The 15945-nt window shown below is 37.2% G+C and overlaps 1 protein-coding gene across 3 annotated transcripts in view; it reads left to right on the forward strand.

Moving 5' to 3' along the window:
• SNX13 (sorting nexin 13) overlaps positions 1 to 9105 on the forward strand; it is a 103335-nt gene extending 94230 nt beyond the window's left edge. For all 3 annotated transcript variants that reach the window (XM_054725902.1, XM_054725903.1, XM_028156098.2), the window contains 4 exons: positions 866 to 1011; positions 1257 to 1325; positions 3034 to 3146; positions 5574 to 9105. In XM_054725902.1, the coding sequence (XP_054581877.1) occupies positions 866 to 1011; positions 1257 to 1325; positions 3034 to 3146; positions 5574 to 5821 (576 nt within the window). In that variant the 3' untranslated portion in view covers positions 5822 to 9105. The remainder of the gene's footprint in view (positions 1 to 865; positions 1012 to 1256; positions 1326 to 3033; positions 3147 to 5573) is intronic.
• Positions 9106 to 15945: the final 6840 nt, after the last annotated feature.

The following is a 15945-nucleotide window of genomic DNA, read 5'->3' on the forward strand; positions in this document are numbered from 1 at the left end:
TGTCCGCCCCCTGGTGGTCAGTCCATATCATAGCGAGTGGTTGAGCAGCCTTAGCATATCATTAGCATATTAGGCTTTTATTATATAGGACTAGCATTCCCGTTGCAAGAAGAATCCTGCAATATGGTTTCCTGCTGCACTCTACCCCGTCCCACCTGCTCTCCTCCCTTCTCCTCCGCTCCACCTTTTCCGCCAGCCCGCCTGCTTTTCTCCCTTCTCCGCCGGCTCGCCTGCTCTCCTTCCTTCTCCCCCGGCCCCGCCTCCGCTCCTCCCTTCTCCTCCCCCCAGCTTGCTTGCTTCTCTGCAGCTTTGCTCCCTTCTGCAGCTCTTGGCTTCTTTCTATGCTGTCTTGATATGCAAATTAACCGCCATCTTGGTTGGGGTAATTTGCATACTCATCCTGATTGGCTGGTGGGCGTGGCTTGGCTTGTGGGCATGGCTTGGGCGTAGCGAAGGTGTGGTCAATTTGCATATTTGTCTATTATTAGGTAGGATAAGGAGGAATGTTGAGACTACTTTGTTCTTTTGAAAAACATGCCCTAGGAAATAGGCAAAGGGGCTAGTATTTGCCTTATCCAGCTAATACAGACTCTACTAAAAGTAAAAGAGCCAATAATCTTTCCCCAAGACCATTATTATAGTCATGGAATTTACTCATCATTATAGGGCTGTAAAATTCTGTATTCTGTCAAAATGACTTTTAAAAATGTCTTTTCTAAGTTAGAATGAAATGTCAGGTTATGCAAGCTATAATATAACTTGTTCTCTGACCTGTGAAATGGTAGCAATAATTTTGTGAAGTGTCCCATTTATGGTAGGTAGGTAACTCAATTAAACATGCTTATTTCTTCTCATACATTGTTAGGTGGATGACAATATTCCGCTTAGGGTAATGCTGCTTCTCATGGATGAAGTGTTCGACTTAAAAGAGAGAAATCAGTGGTTGCGAAGAAATATCAAAAACCTACTTCAACAGCTTATTAGAGCCACATATGGTGATACTATTAATAGGTACCACATTTTTTAATTTTTATTCCTTCAATTATTACTTAGCTTTTAAACTTTTACTTCTGAAAGTAAATTGTTCAACCTTCTTAGGATATGTCCTTCTCTGGGCCCTTTAAGAACATCATTAAAGCAGTCTATTTTTCTCAGAGATTATTTATATGCAAATTAAGTTGCTTATTACTTCATGAAAGTAGTGTTTATTTTATTCACCTAAAATTTTGACTGTATATAAATTTCTTTACTTTCAGAAAAATAGTCGACCATGTTGATTGGATGACCTCACCTGAGCAAGTAGCGGACTTAGTGAAACGTTTCAGGTATATCTAAGACACAGTCACTTCTTTCAGGTAGTACAGAGTTTAGCATTGTTATCACTAATTAACTCTGATTGCTTTTCTTTCCTTCCTGGCCATAAAGTTGATGAGCCAAAAGACTTAAGAATTGTAATAAACATTTTTTACATGGGCATGTTGATCTTTGTTTTCTTTAAAACCAGAATAGAAAAAAGCATAAAAGAAAATTCTTAAGATGCTAGGCATTTTAAAGTCACTTTAAAATAATTGAAATACGAGTGTGGACAAGGCATGGCCATATAATCCAATACCTAGTGTTGGGGATTTCTTTTTTCTGCTTGTTTGCTAACCTTGATTTTAAATGAAAACTTTAAAAAGTATGTATGTCTCTGACCATAGTCTAATTTTTTAACTATTTGAACCTCTGAAAATAATACACATGAAGAGCAGTTATAGTCCAGTTTATATGTTCATTCTATAAAAGTATTTCGAGCCCCTCCTTTATGCCTAGCACTTTGCCAATCACCAGGGACTCTGATGCAGTTCCTTCAAGAAAAGCCTGGTGTAGCAGAGAAATGGACCTCTTTTCTAGGAGTGAAAGATAAGCAAAGACATCAATATTCATGGCATCGTGTATTTTAAAATGATAGAAGCAAGAAGGGAGCTATCAGTATTAAGCACTCTTTGCTTGGTACTATGCCAACTTCTTTATGTACACTTTCTGGTTTTATCATGTTTCACGAGATAGGGATTTTTGTCTCCATTTTGTTAGGAGGAAATTGAGGATTAGACAAGTTAGGCAGCTTGCCCAAAAGCTTGTGTGCTGGAAACAGGGAACCGGGTTTCTCTAATCTGAAGCTACATTTTCCTCTGTGCCATACTGTTTCCAAAAGTTGGACCACTGCCCTGGCACATTGATTCTGTTTCAGGGTAGGTAAATGGTGTTCCTCTGGAGCAGTGATTCTCAGCCTTGGCTGCACAGTGAAATCGCTTGGAAAGCTTTACAAAGTGCTGGTGCTTGGGCCTCTCTCCAGAGCCTGACTTAATTAATCTGTTGGAAGGCCTGCACATTAAGAGTTTTAAAGCTCCCAGGTGTTTCTACTGTGTAAAGTTCAGAACGACCGCTCTGGGGATTCTCTCTCCCTTAGGCCAGATTCCCTGACGGAAGCTTAGTTATTGTGCTTGAATTCCTGCTTTTGGCCTCATAAATAAGGAACAAGAATTAAGCATGCTGTGAAAGTGAAGGAGAACGGATTATATGTGTGAAAGGAACATTGTACTCAATCCAGCTGTAAGGTGTGGGTGCAGAGTTTGTTTTATGTTGGCTTAGTGATAAAGGACCTGAGGGAGAGTAACTCTACCCAAATTCAGGATGTTGTGGGTTGTATTTAGATGAGATGTTCAATCTCAATGAGAGGAGAGGCCTACTTTGAAGTTAAATGCTGTGATATAGTTGTTTATGTATTCCGTTTTGCTATCTTTATCATTTGTCAGTGTTTATAAATTATATTAGGGCAGAATTCATCTGTATCTTCCTTGTGTGTATCCTTTTATACCTAAAATTGAACCTTGTACTTAGTTTCTATTTGTTGAATATCATACTTTTATAAAATTTCAGAAATATTTCCTCTTTCTGTTTACATTTGTGTTTTCTGTAGAAAATTGGAATAATTGTACCAACTTGTATTATTAGAAAATAAAAATAGTTATAAAATTTAATCTTTTTAAATAGAGATGCCTTTTGGCCAAATGGCATTTTAGCAGAAGCTGTTCCATGCAGAGATAAAGCTATCCGAATGAGAACAAGAATTGCAGGAAAAACTAAACTACTTTCAATTATGCCAGGTGAGTGAACATGTTGGGTAAAACACTCACTAATTTGTAGTTCTGAATTTTTGGCATTGAGCATTCTAGTTTGATTATAACAACTACCATTTGATTACTTACCATATACGAGGCACTGTTCTGGCAGTCCTCGTTTTTTCTTAACCAGTCCTCGTTACAATATTATGAAGCTAGGCACTGTTAATGTTGCAACTTTATATGTGAGGAAACAGAAGCTCAAAGAGATTAAGTAAGGTACCCAAAGTTTATAGCTGATAAGCAAGTGTTGGGATTCTGACTCAGCTCTGAGTGATATGAAAGCCAGTTCTTTCAACCACTTGAAAAAAAGTGGTGCTTTCAACCACTTCACTTTGCTGCCTTGAAATATTTTGAGGATAATTGGATGATAAATAAAATATGTAACAGACTTAAGGGCTAATAAAGGAATCTGAAGTTTGAGGTTTTAGGAAGAATATTCTTTTTTCAAAGAATGCCTTTACATAGGAACAACTGACTGATCTAATATTAATCTTTATTAAAACATGATCTCAAAGAAAGTACACATAATGGCATCCTGTGGTCTAATTTGAGTTACTTCTTTAGAACACGCCTATTCACTAAGTTAAATTCCCTTTGTCCCTTTTGTCTTCTCTCAGGAAGAGAAGGTATGTAATATGACAAGCAGTTTGTATGGCTGCGTGGTTATTTGGTCCCTCCTTTGGTTATGAATATCTTTGACATACCTAGGTATCTTCTTTCCACATTTAAATTATGGATGTAGAGAATCTAAAAGATATATTTGTTAAATTCTTTAATATCATAGAATACCTATTCTTCTATAATTTAAAACTAAATTTCCATCATAGATTTTAATAATCGACTTTCTCTTCTGTCAGTTAAGTTGGAAACTTACCACATGGCTGTTAATTCTGCCCTATAAACTATATTGTTGCATTTGGATTTTAAAAGCAAATTATAGAAATAACATTTCAGAAAAATAAAAAGACACAATAACTTAAAATATTATGTAATAAACCACTAGAATACATTAGGTCTTGCTATAAACTGACTCAATTATGCAGCTGAAAGAATTCTTAATGCATTTATTCAGTAAGTATTTTTTGAGAGCGTATCATGTGCCATACACTATTCTTTGCACTAATCTTTGCCTACTTGGAGCTAACACTCTAATGAAGGGACACAGAAATCAGACAAAACAATAATATAGCACAGTATGTTCCATAGTGGAAAGTGCTGAGACAACAGAGAGTCAGGACAAGGGAGGTGTCAGTAAGTGCAGACATAGATGGGGTGACCGGGAAGGCCCTGAGAAGATGACACTGTGTGAAGACTGGCAGGAAGTGAAGGTAGATATAAAAATACGTTTATAATCCCTCACTTGTGTTAAAGTATATTGTACCCCTAGTTAGAAACATACCTTTTGAAGTTGCGTGTTTCTTTCACCAGCACCAGAGTAATATTTACTAGTACTACTATTAGGGTCCTGATTATGAATAATTGAGAATAATCATACGTGTTGTTCCCATACTCAGATATCTCTAGTGGCCTCATGTTGCCTGTGAGTAAACTCCAAAGTCGCTCATCCCGACAGTCACAGCACTGTCAGTCCCATTCTCTTCTCCACTTTCTCAAGGGAAACCCTAGATTCAGCCGATGGCACCACCCCCACTCCTGGCATCTGCCTGGTTTTGTGCCCTTAGTGCTCACTCACTGATGTTTCTCCACCAAAGCGAATCCTTCATCTGGTTGTATCTGTCAAATTCCTGCCCAGGTAGCAACGTCCACTTCATTTATTACTTCCTGGAACGGACCTTGCCTTATATTCTCGTGTAGAATTCTACCCTCCATATACATTTTTATATTTTTTGTATTTTAATGGCACTGTTACTGTGTCACAGGTTTTTTTGAGATCATATGTCAGCTTTCACACATAATTTCCTTATAGCGTATTTCTCATTGTGCATTACACATAATAAGAATATGTTTTTGAGTTTATAGGTCACTTTTCACATTATTTAATTAAAGCCTTATAAATCCTTAGTGTTATAAGGATATTGGTTGTTATAAATCCCCATTTTACAGATAAAGAAACAAACTCAGGGTAGGTGAGTATCATATAGTATATGTGTTAAGGGACAGGATTGTAATTCTCATTGGGGTTCCTGAGCTGGGTCCTATTTCTTTCTCATGTGCTGTCATGTCTCCCAGTATCTATTGCATCAGTGATTGGAGGCATGCATGCACGTGTATAAATTTTAAATCTCAGTTACAATACATGGCTGAAACGCATTAACTGAACACCTGTACTTTTTAGTTACTCTGCTGTGTTCTTTGTATACTTGGTTTAACGTAGAGCATAGTGTACTAGTAGGCCCTGTGCTTCCTTTATTTGAGTAATGAACTGTGTTTCTTTTCCCCCCTATGTAGATGAACTGAAGCACATTATTGGGGCTGAGACAACACGGAAAGGTATTCTTCGTGTTTTTGAAATGTTTCAGCACAACCAGTTAAATAGGAGAATGGTTTATGTCTTCTTGGAAGGCTTTTTGGAAACCTTATTTCCACAGTATAAATTCCGTGAACTTTTCAACAAACTGCATTCACGATCAATGCAGATGCAGAAATATAAACAGAAACTTCAGACATCTCAAGCGCCTTCTTTGCAGAAAAGGTGACACTCCAATCTGTGAAGCTGGTGTTCCTTTTTTCCAGAACTAAAGTGTGGACAGATCTTCTGGGGCTTAACTCATATACTGTTGTGCCTGCACCAGTCTCTTAATGTCTCAAATAGATTATTAATACATCCACAAAACTGTGGTTTTTTTCATCCTTGTCTGTAATCCATCACTACCAAGAGAGTTGCCATGTCTTAAATGATTTGGTGCATATTTTTGCAACACTGAGAGGATACTGCCCCCATCTCAAGCAAGAACGACGTCTGTCTCTTTCGTTTTAAACTAATCAGCGTTCTGCAGCAGTGACACAGTGCCAGAGTGTATGCATGAGAGCCAAGGAAAGCACAAAGAACGGTTCACAGATACATTAGCTAATTTGTCTGAAGTGGGAGACTGTGCAATGTGTGATTTGGAGGGATTTGTTTTGCATAATGATTTTATAGGTCTCTTGGAATTTTGATATATTGTAGGTTAGCCAGATGAATGATCTTTGGAACATCTATTTTGGGTCTGGGAAAAGTGACAGAATGCCCTTAAGGTATGAATTAACCTTATACCCAAATTTACAGCTCTGAGACATAAAATAAAACCAATCAGAAACAGAATGATTGGATTTGTTCACTGGTATAAAACTAGCTTTAATTGATTCTAATGTGCTTTAAGGGCTCTCTTTTGCTCTTACGGTACTCAGTCCACGTTTTCTTTTGGTATTCTTTATGCAAAAAAAAAGAAGCATATGGTGGCTCTCACTTAAGTTTCAAAATTATTGCCGTTTTCTTTACCTTTAAGAGATTAATTACCATTATAAAATAGGGGTATAATTTGTTGAAAGACAGCCAAAAAATTCTGTCCTTCTAAAAATAATGAAAATGTGAAAGGAAACAGCACTCTATTGAAAGTTACCATTTGATAATTTTAAATTGTGTGATCTAGACATACCTTAGGTGATTTTAAAAATAGAAAATAAAAGGATTAAATGAGTTTATTAGTCATATGTAAACATACAAATCCCTAATTCTATTATAGTGTACATATATGAAAATAATGAAAAACAGAACTATAATATTTTTTAAAATATGCTTTTATTTATATTTTGCATAATGTAAAATTCTACTAAGTAAAGCAAGTTGGCAAAACCCCTCAGTGTATACATTTAAGTCCCTCAAATAATTTTATACCAACAACAAAATACCTTTTCCAGTTTTGGAGCCTCTGCATTTCCCTTAGTTTTCGCCTTCTCCTTGTGTCCATCATGGAAGTCTTTCTATCCTTTATATGCAGGATTCCTGCATAGTTTTAAACACTTCCACTGACTAAGGGTTTGAGTGTGTCAGCTTTTTTTGTTTTAAAAATATTTAACACTAAAACCTTAAAATAGTGAAGCTACTTATCGGGCCACTGAGCCAAAATCCTGGTATTAAAAGAACGCCTGGGTGCTTAAGATAGAGGGACAGAGTATTGGTATCCCAGTTATTTGGGAGCTTTGAGAATGGAACAAGATATTATCGTCTTGTTTTCACTGAGGTCCTACTGAAAGAGTGAAGCCTCATAGCAGAGTAAAGCCTTCCTTTAAAGCTTTATAATAATAATCGTATTTATATTAATGATGCTGGTGTGCATACTTGTATGCATCTACTCATCGTGTGTTGCATGTCTTCAAAATTACATAAATGAAATCCCTTTCATTGAAACTTAACAAAAGAGAAAAGATCCTTATTAACTCGGGTGGAAGAAATAATATTTCTTCTTCTCAGTGTACCTCCCTGCCCTGGTCCCTCCTCATGCCCCAGGCTTTAAAAATGAGGCTGTTTGAAACATGTCTGTCAAAAGCATCAGCATGGCCACAAGTGCAATGATTTTCAAATATACCCCTGCCCAGTTCAAGGATATTTTTGACATAAATAAATCTAAGGGTAAACAGAAGAATTCATGTAAGAGTCTAGTGTGTACATGTGAAAAAACATTTCTAGATAATAGGAAGAGCGCTGGCCATCAACCAGGGAAAGAGATGTCGTGTAAGATTGCAAATTTTTCATAACAGAGCCCTGCAAGATAACTGCATTATACCAAAAAAATATTTGAGTAAATGGGTTTTTAAAATAATTTTTGTTAAGAGAGTTTATATTTCAAAAGCAGGAATGTCAAATGGTAGTCTATGTAAACGGTTGTGCATCTTCTCCATGCACATCTATGTTTTACATCAGAGAGAGCCGTGGTCATGCTAAAATTAGAGATATTGTTTGAATGACTTGGTCAAGCTGTGTTAAAATATTTAACCCATAAGTACAGTGTACTATGTTAAATGAAGTTATTACATTTAATGCATTTATTGCATATATAAATATACATGAAGAGGCTTTATGTCTTCTGATATTTGATTTTTGAATGTTTATTAAGTCAGTGGTGCCTGTAGGCAAAAACCATAAAAATTAATCATTCTTTGGGTTTTCTGATTTTTCAGGTAACAGACTATTTAGAAACCATTATTATTAACTTTCAATAGTTTATTCACCTAAAAAAATTTGATTGTATGATTTAAATATAGCAGTTAGATGGGCATTTCCTATAATTTGGGTGTACTGAATAGTTGCTGAAAATAATTGTGCCATTGACCAATGGATGCACTTGGTTAGCCTTAAATTTTTTTAAACAAACATTAAAAACTTTTTTTCTATTTCAGTTTGCTCATTTTAAGTTGTGTTACTGGTGTTTGGGGGGAAAAAAATCAAACAGTTAAGTGCTACCAGAAAGTGTACCGATTTTTAAAAAACTAAGAACAATATAAATTTCACAATCTAAAATTTTAATTTTGTGCAATATTTTCATTTAATGCATGTATATTTGAGTAATTGTAAAATAAATGAATTTTTAATGTTTTGAGATCTAGTTTAAACTAATGTCTTCTTAACCCAACAACTTACATTCCGTTGTTGCTGCATCCTTTTATTTAAGGACTTGTTTTAAAAGTCTCTTTGTCACTCCTTGTAAAATTCTTTTGTTAATAGTAAATTTTGCTTATAGGAGCATGGCTCCTGTATTACAAGGGAAAAATATAAAGAGCACATCTTAGGATTATAATTGTTAAAAGATAACTTGTGCATATCATTGTACAGTGAGTGTCAACTGTGTGCCTAACTATTCTATCAATACTTTCCTTCTTTAACAAAGAAGAAACAACAATCAGAATGTGTTATTTTTATTGAACTAAAAAAGAAGAGTAAAAATTTTATTTGGTTTGTGTTATGTTCTGTCCATTAGAAAATACTAATAAAGTATTAACAAACCTTTTTGTTGAATTTATTTGGTAGTAATGCATTTTTATTAACTTAAAAAAAATGCTTGCTCGGTGGCCTTATTTTTAGTATCTCTGTGTATTTTTTTTTCCCATTTCATTTTGGAAATCAAACAATACAAGATCCAGGTTGCTAGATGAGCTATTGAGTGATTGACTTATAACTAACTGCATTTAATTTTCCTTTTATGGGGCAAGTAACTTACTACCACTTTGTTAAAGAAACTTCATACTTCCCTGTCATTCAGAATTATAAAGTAATTTTCCCATAGATCTATAATAATCTATTAACAGTTTTTACTTTTTCTCGTTTTTAATTTATAGTTTGCCTAATGTTTTAGACATTTCAGTTCTAAAAGTAGTTGTTTCATTACTCAGCATTGTAGCTATATCTGGTTGGTCATAATATTTGCAGCCTCCCTGGATCTGTATCCACAGACTTCCCAGACCTCAGGTGTGAATACTGCCACCTTACCAGGGACAGGCACAATATTTCTCAAAATACATACTATAAAATATTTATCTCTCTATGATGTTCTTGGGAGAATAATTTTTATATAACTTATGCAGATTTACATGCTAGCCAAAATCCTAAAATGTTCACAATTCAAACGATTATATCAAATGTTCTGAAAAGTTTTATAATAAGCAAACACTTTGTTTACCTAACTTCCCAAACTTAGTTATCCATAGAATCTTTTGTCATAATCAACTATTAATAGCTTGAGGATAACATTCCTAATATTCAAACCTAAAGAACATGGTTTGAAAAACAGTCATAGGAGGAAACTACTATAATTAAGGAATATTAACTCTAAACGGAAAAAGCAGTGGATTGGGGACACAAGATTTTATATTTTTGCCTATCATTCCAATGGAAAGTTCAGTTTTTGGAATAAAAAGAATATGGAAAAATTAATGGCTGATTAGTAGATGTTAGAATTGAATTTTTCCCTGAGTATCAGAATAATGAACTCAGTGAGGGGAAATAAAGTGGGAAAGATACTTGCTAAGGACCTTGCAGATGAGATCAAAAGAGAAGTAACTAGGAAATGAAGGAGGGAGAGAGAAATATAATATTGTACAGTCAGTTTTTAAAATGTGTGCCAAACGTTGCCCTATATGTAATGGCGGGTACTGTGTTTGATCTAGCAAAAATTGCAGCAGCTGCGAATCTAGTGTTTCACAAGGAAAAAATTAATAGATTGAAAATTAGAATCAACTCAAGTCATCAACCAGTGCACAGTGTATTGAAATGTATGTGAAATGTGATATTTTAAATTGGTAAACGACCTTTAACGTATCATTGGGTAGAATAAATCAATAGAGGACTATGTGTTGGAAGTCCCTAAGACCATCCCCTGGGGCTTTACTAAGAGGGCTCACATGACTCAACCTAGAGTCATACAGCTAATATCTGATACAGCAAAAGGATGTAGAACAAGATCAAAGGGAAAGGGTTGGTGGGGCTAAGTCCAAAAAACCAAGCCTGACCTTCCAAGATTCTTCTAGAGTCTTGAAGGATACACTTAATTCCCCCTCCAGCAATGAGTTGTGACATGTGAAATGTTGCCAACCAGGAAGCTCATTCAAGACTGCCTATGAACAGGTACATGCAAAAAAATGAAACTAGACCACCAACTTACACCATACACAAAAAATAGAAAAGTGGATAAAGGACTTAAACGTAAGATGGGAAACCATAAAAATATTAGAGGAATCCACAGGCAGCATAATGTCAGACATATGCTGAAGCAATATCTTCACCAATACAGCTCCTAGGGCAATGAAAACTAAAGAGAAAAACAAATGGGACTACATCAAAATAACAAGTTTCTGTACAGCAAAAGAAACCATCAACAAAACAAGAAAGCCCACTGCATGGGAGAACATTTGCCAATGTTATCACCGATAAGGGCTTAATCTCCAACATTTATAGGGAACTCATACAAATTAACAAAAGGAAGATAAACAATCCAATCAAAAAATGGGCAATGGACCTAAATGGATACTTTTTGAAAGAGGACATAAGGAAGGCCAAGAGACATATGAAAACATGCTCAAAGTCACTAATCATCCGAGATGCAAATCAAAACAACAATGAGCTACCATCTCACACCTGTCAGAATGGCTATCGTCAACAAATCAACAAATGACAAGTGCTGGCAAGGATGTGGAATAAAAGGAACCTTCGTACACTGCTGGTGGGAATGCAGACTGGTACAGCCACTGTGGAGAACGGTATGGAGTTTCCTCAAAAAACTAAAAATGGAACTCCCATTTGACCCAGTGATCTCACTTCTAGGAATATATCCCAAGAAACTAGAAACACGAATCAGGAAGGATATATGCACCCCTATGTTCATAGCAGCACAATTTACCATAGCTAAGATTTGGAAACAGCCTAAGTGCCCATCAGCAGATGAGTAGATTAAAATACTGTGGTACATCTACACAATGGAATACTGTGCTACTGTAAAAAAGAAGGAATTCTTACCAGTTGCAACAGCATGGATGGAACCGAAGAGCATTATGCTAAGTGAAATAAGCCAGTCAGAGAAAGATAAATATCACATGATCTCACTCATTTGTGGAATATAATGAACAACATAAACTGATGAACAAAAACATCCAGAGACAGAGAAGCATCTATCAGACCGTCAAACATCAGAGGGAAGGCAGGGGAGAGTGGGGGTAAGGGAGAGAGATCAACCAAAGGACTTGTATGCATGCATATAAGCCTAACCAATGGACACAGACACCAGGGGGGTGAGGGCATGAGTGGGGGTTGGTGGAGGCAATGGGATAAGGACACATGTAATACCTTAATAAATGAGAAAAAAAAGACTGCCTATGACTTTAAAATTTTACTTTAATCTTCACCTGAGGGGTTTCTTTTTGTTTTTGTTTGTTTTTTTTTTGGAGAGGAAGGGGGAGAGAGAAAAACATTGATGTGAGAAACATCAATCAGTTGCCTCCTGTATGTGCCCTGACCAGGAATCACACTCGCTGCCTTTTGGTGTACAGGACAATACTCCAACCAACTGAACCACCTGGTTGGGACAAGACTGCCTATGATTTTTATAGGAGGCAGTTCATGTAGTCACCCTCTGCCTGGCATATACCAAAATTCCGGACTCTCAGAAGGTAAGCATGTGTTCTGCAGAAACTACCATATACGTATATATTTCGTACAAACAAGTTTAGGCATAGTGAGGCACTTTGGGGAATTGTAGAAATACTCCTGAAATCTAAGTTCTAAGATTTCTGAGAACAGGGGCCAGCCTTGTAAGCAAACCTTTCAAAGAACAGCAGTCACCTGCTATGTTAACTCTTCTGTACAACTATATACCTTGATGCAAAGAAATGGCTGATAGAAAGTTTTGAGTTGCCCTGAAGCTCAAAAAGGTCTATCCCTGTGTAGAAGCCCCCATGCCTAGAAGTAGAAACACGGCAGAAAAAAATGCAGATGTAGACTCTAAAAGGAAAAAAGATAAAGTGATATTCATATGCATATGTAAAAAACTGGAGGAACAGATTGTGTTTCCAAGGAAGATTCCCATAGCCAACAGTTCTATAGCACTTACTAATCACAACTTTTTGAGTGTAGGTACATTTCTCTTTAGTTGATGGATGGGAAAGCATCCCAGCCTCTATTTACTAGATAATGCCAGTAGCACCCCTCACCCTCACCCCCACCCCTGGTTGTGATAAAGATGTCTTCAGACATGGCCAAGTGATGTCCGGGGCAAGATTGGCACTAGTTGAGAACTAGCTGGTTTGGCTCAGTGGATAGAGCGTCAGCCTGCAGATCAAAGGGTCCCGAGGTTCGATGACAGTCAAGGGTACCTACCTCGGTTGCAGGCTTCTCCCCAGCCCAGGCCCTGGTCTGGGCTTGTGAGGAAGCCGACCAATCGATGTGTTTCTCTCATTGATGTTTCTCTGTTCCACACACACACTAAAAATCAATGGAAAAATATCCTCAGGTGAGGATCAAAAACAAACAAAAAACAGCGAAAACAAAAGAAAGATCAAGTAGGGACTGAAGATTAACGATGGACATCTGTGTCTTGACGAGCAAACACCTGACGGCTTTGTGGCTTGCCTTGTAGGGAGAAGGTAAGCAGGATGCCTGAGTCTGCCTTGCCGGGGGAGGCTGCCAAACCAAGTATTGTAACTTGACTTTGTTAATTGAGCATCTCATAGTTGAGGCGGCGGTGGAGGTGGTGGAAGAGAACCTGAGATAAGACAAACGGGTGTTTTTTCTTTTCTTTTCTTGGAAGATGTGAGATAAATGATTAAATGAAAACATGGCTGTTTTACTCTCATGCCCAGGCTACAAACTTAGCATCGTGGATACGTGTGGGATCTTTTCCTTTCAAATCGTTATTTTGTGAGCCACTCCTCTCAAAGCTTGAAAATTCCCTCTCAGTCTTCTTTGCAAGTGAACACCTTTCCTAAATGCTCTTGTTTCTGAGTTTCACCATCCACTGGGCAGCCCAGGTGGCTCACCTGCGCTGATGGCCTCCAGGGACGAAGCGCCATTGGAGCTGATCTCCAACAATCAGAGCTGTTACTCTTGCTGACCCTTTACTCCCCCCACCTCCCGGTTCTTTTTCTGGGTCTTGGGCAAATCTGGTTCTGCTTTTGATTAGTGCACAGCTGCTGTATAAATCCATTGGTGGCAGCAATGTTGGGAAGCTGATTTTTGCCGTCTGAACTTCTGATTCTCCATCAAACCGCCATTTGTCTGTTTGCCCGTCTTAAGGACTCCTGGTATCGACTGGCCTTTCAGACACAAGCTTAGGCCAGCAGTTGGTTTCACCTGTGGGGTTTTAAAGGCAGTCACGTTGCAGCCTACACCCGGATGGTGTTTCTTTTGCCACAGGTAGAATGTTCTGTGCTGTTTGTCTGATTTACACAGTACTACACCCTAAAAAAGTTTTAAAGAAAAAAGTTTTGTGCCTGCTGGAAAGAAAGCAGCTCCCTGCAATTCGGTGTCTGACCTCCCTCCTCCCAGTGCTGCTGCAACACATTGGTGAGTTTCGTTCTTTATTTTTGGTTCATGGATGAAGTTGTAAAAGGGAGCCTGTTCGTTCTCTCTCTCTTTCTCTCCCTCTCTCTCTCTCTCTCTCTCTCTCTCTCTCTCCTCTCTCTCTCTCTCTCTCTCCTCTCCCCCTCTCCCTCTCTCTCTCTCTCTGTGTGTGTTTTAATGTGTGTAAATAGAAAAAGAAAGCCCTTATCTCTCCTTGTAAAAGAAAAGTAATTAGCCTTTTACAAATGGTCCGTTTATGACTGTAATACTGTGTTTGTGGCTGGCATTCACTTTATTGTGTCCCTCAACTTTGGGAAATTAATTGAGCATATGAACTTATCAACGAGTGTATGTGTGGTGTGGGCTGCAGATCGAATGGGGAAGACGGTTTCCAACTTACGAGGCGCTTCAGGACTCCCTGTGCAACCTGAAGGATGCTGAGCAGCTGAATTTTTTAGTCATTTCTTTACAACAATGAAATGTCACCGTGAAGCAGATGAGGGTATGGAGAAGAGCTTTGTGTTAAAAACAAGCCAAACAAAATACACACGAACATACAATAGGAAGAAATCCAGCGCTGAATTCCTCCAGTGTACCCTAGCTTGCTCAGGAGTTGGACAAAGTTAATTTATTGCATAAATATGAAATATTTTATAAATGTGTTTGTTGATAGACATGTTTTATGTCTCTGATTATCTCCTAACTTATAATAAATTGGGTTATAAAGTCTCAAATTTAATGGGGCTCCTGTTTTGGTGGAATAAATAGACTAAGTGGGACTTAAGCATTTAAAATAAAAGAACCAAATAATTTCTGGAGAGAAAAAAAAAATCCAATGGCTAAATTTGCTAGCTCTTTTAGGAAACTCAAATGCTTGCTTAGATGATAAGTATATATTTAATTTTAGTAGAAGCTGTCACACTACTTTCCATAGTGGTTGTAGCATTTTACATTCCCACTAACAAATTAAGGGAGCTGGTGGGAAAAATTAGCAATGATTGTGTGGCTACAAAATAAGAGACAAAGGCATACATGTGTTATCAGTTAACAAGAAGAAAATGCTAAGACCTTGTTAGGTATGTAATTAGATATGCAAATATAGAAAATAGATAATATGATTGAACAAAGTGAATACTTGGACAAATTAGGCAGTTTTAATGATTTTGGTTTAAAACCACTAGATGTCTTTGCCCTAGTGTGAGAAGTAACATTAAAGTTTCTAACTTATACAACACATTGGTGACTTTCCAATTGATACCATCCACTGGGCTGCCAGGTGGCTCACCTGCGCTGATTGCCTCCAGGGATGAACCGCAATTAGAGTTTTTATCCAACAAAACTGGGGTATGTTTTCCTATGGAAAGTCTCATTGGGAAGCCATAAGTTTCCTATACTGATTTAATGGATCAAGTAAGTTATCTTTATCTCCACAAAACATTTAAAATTATAAAAATGTAAAATTGGGTTTGACTAAATTAGTATTTTTCAACTTGGGGTGAATTAAACCCTCATGGAACATTTAGGGATATCGGGGCATTTTTGATTGTCAAGATGGGAGAGGTTGCTACTCACATCTTAACAAGTAGAGGCCAGGAATGCAGCTAAACATCCTTCAGCCCCCACAACAAGGAACTGGCCAAAATGTCAGTAGCACTGAGGTTGCAAAATCCTGGACTTAATGAAATTACTATGGCTTTATGAAAAGGATTGATTCCTCTGCTATTACAAATCACAAGATGATGCTATATAGTTCATTATTGCATTTATAATACCTATGCAAAGAAATTGTCATATTTT

The sequence above is a fragment of the Eptesicus fuscus genome, chromosome 14, assembly GCF_027574615.1.
Source record: "Eptesicus fuscus isolate TK198812 chromosome 14, DD_ASM_mEF_20220401, whole genome shotgun sequence".
Taxonomy (NCBI): Eukaryota; Metazoa; Chordata; class Mammalia; order Chiroptera; family Vespertilionidae; genus Eptesicus; species Eptesicus fuscus.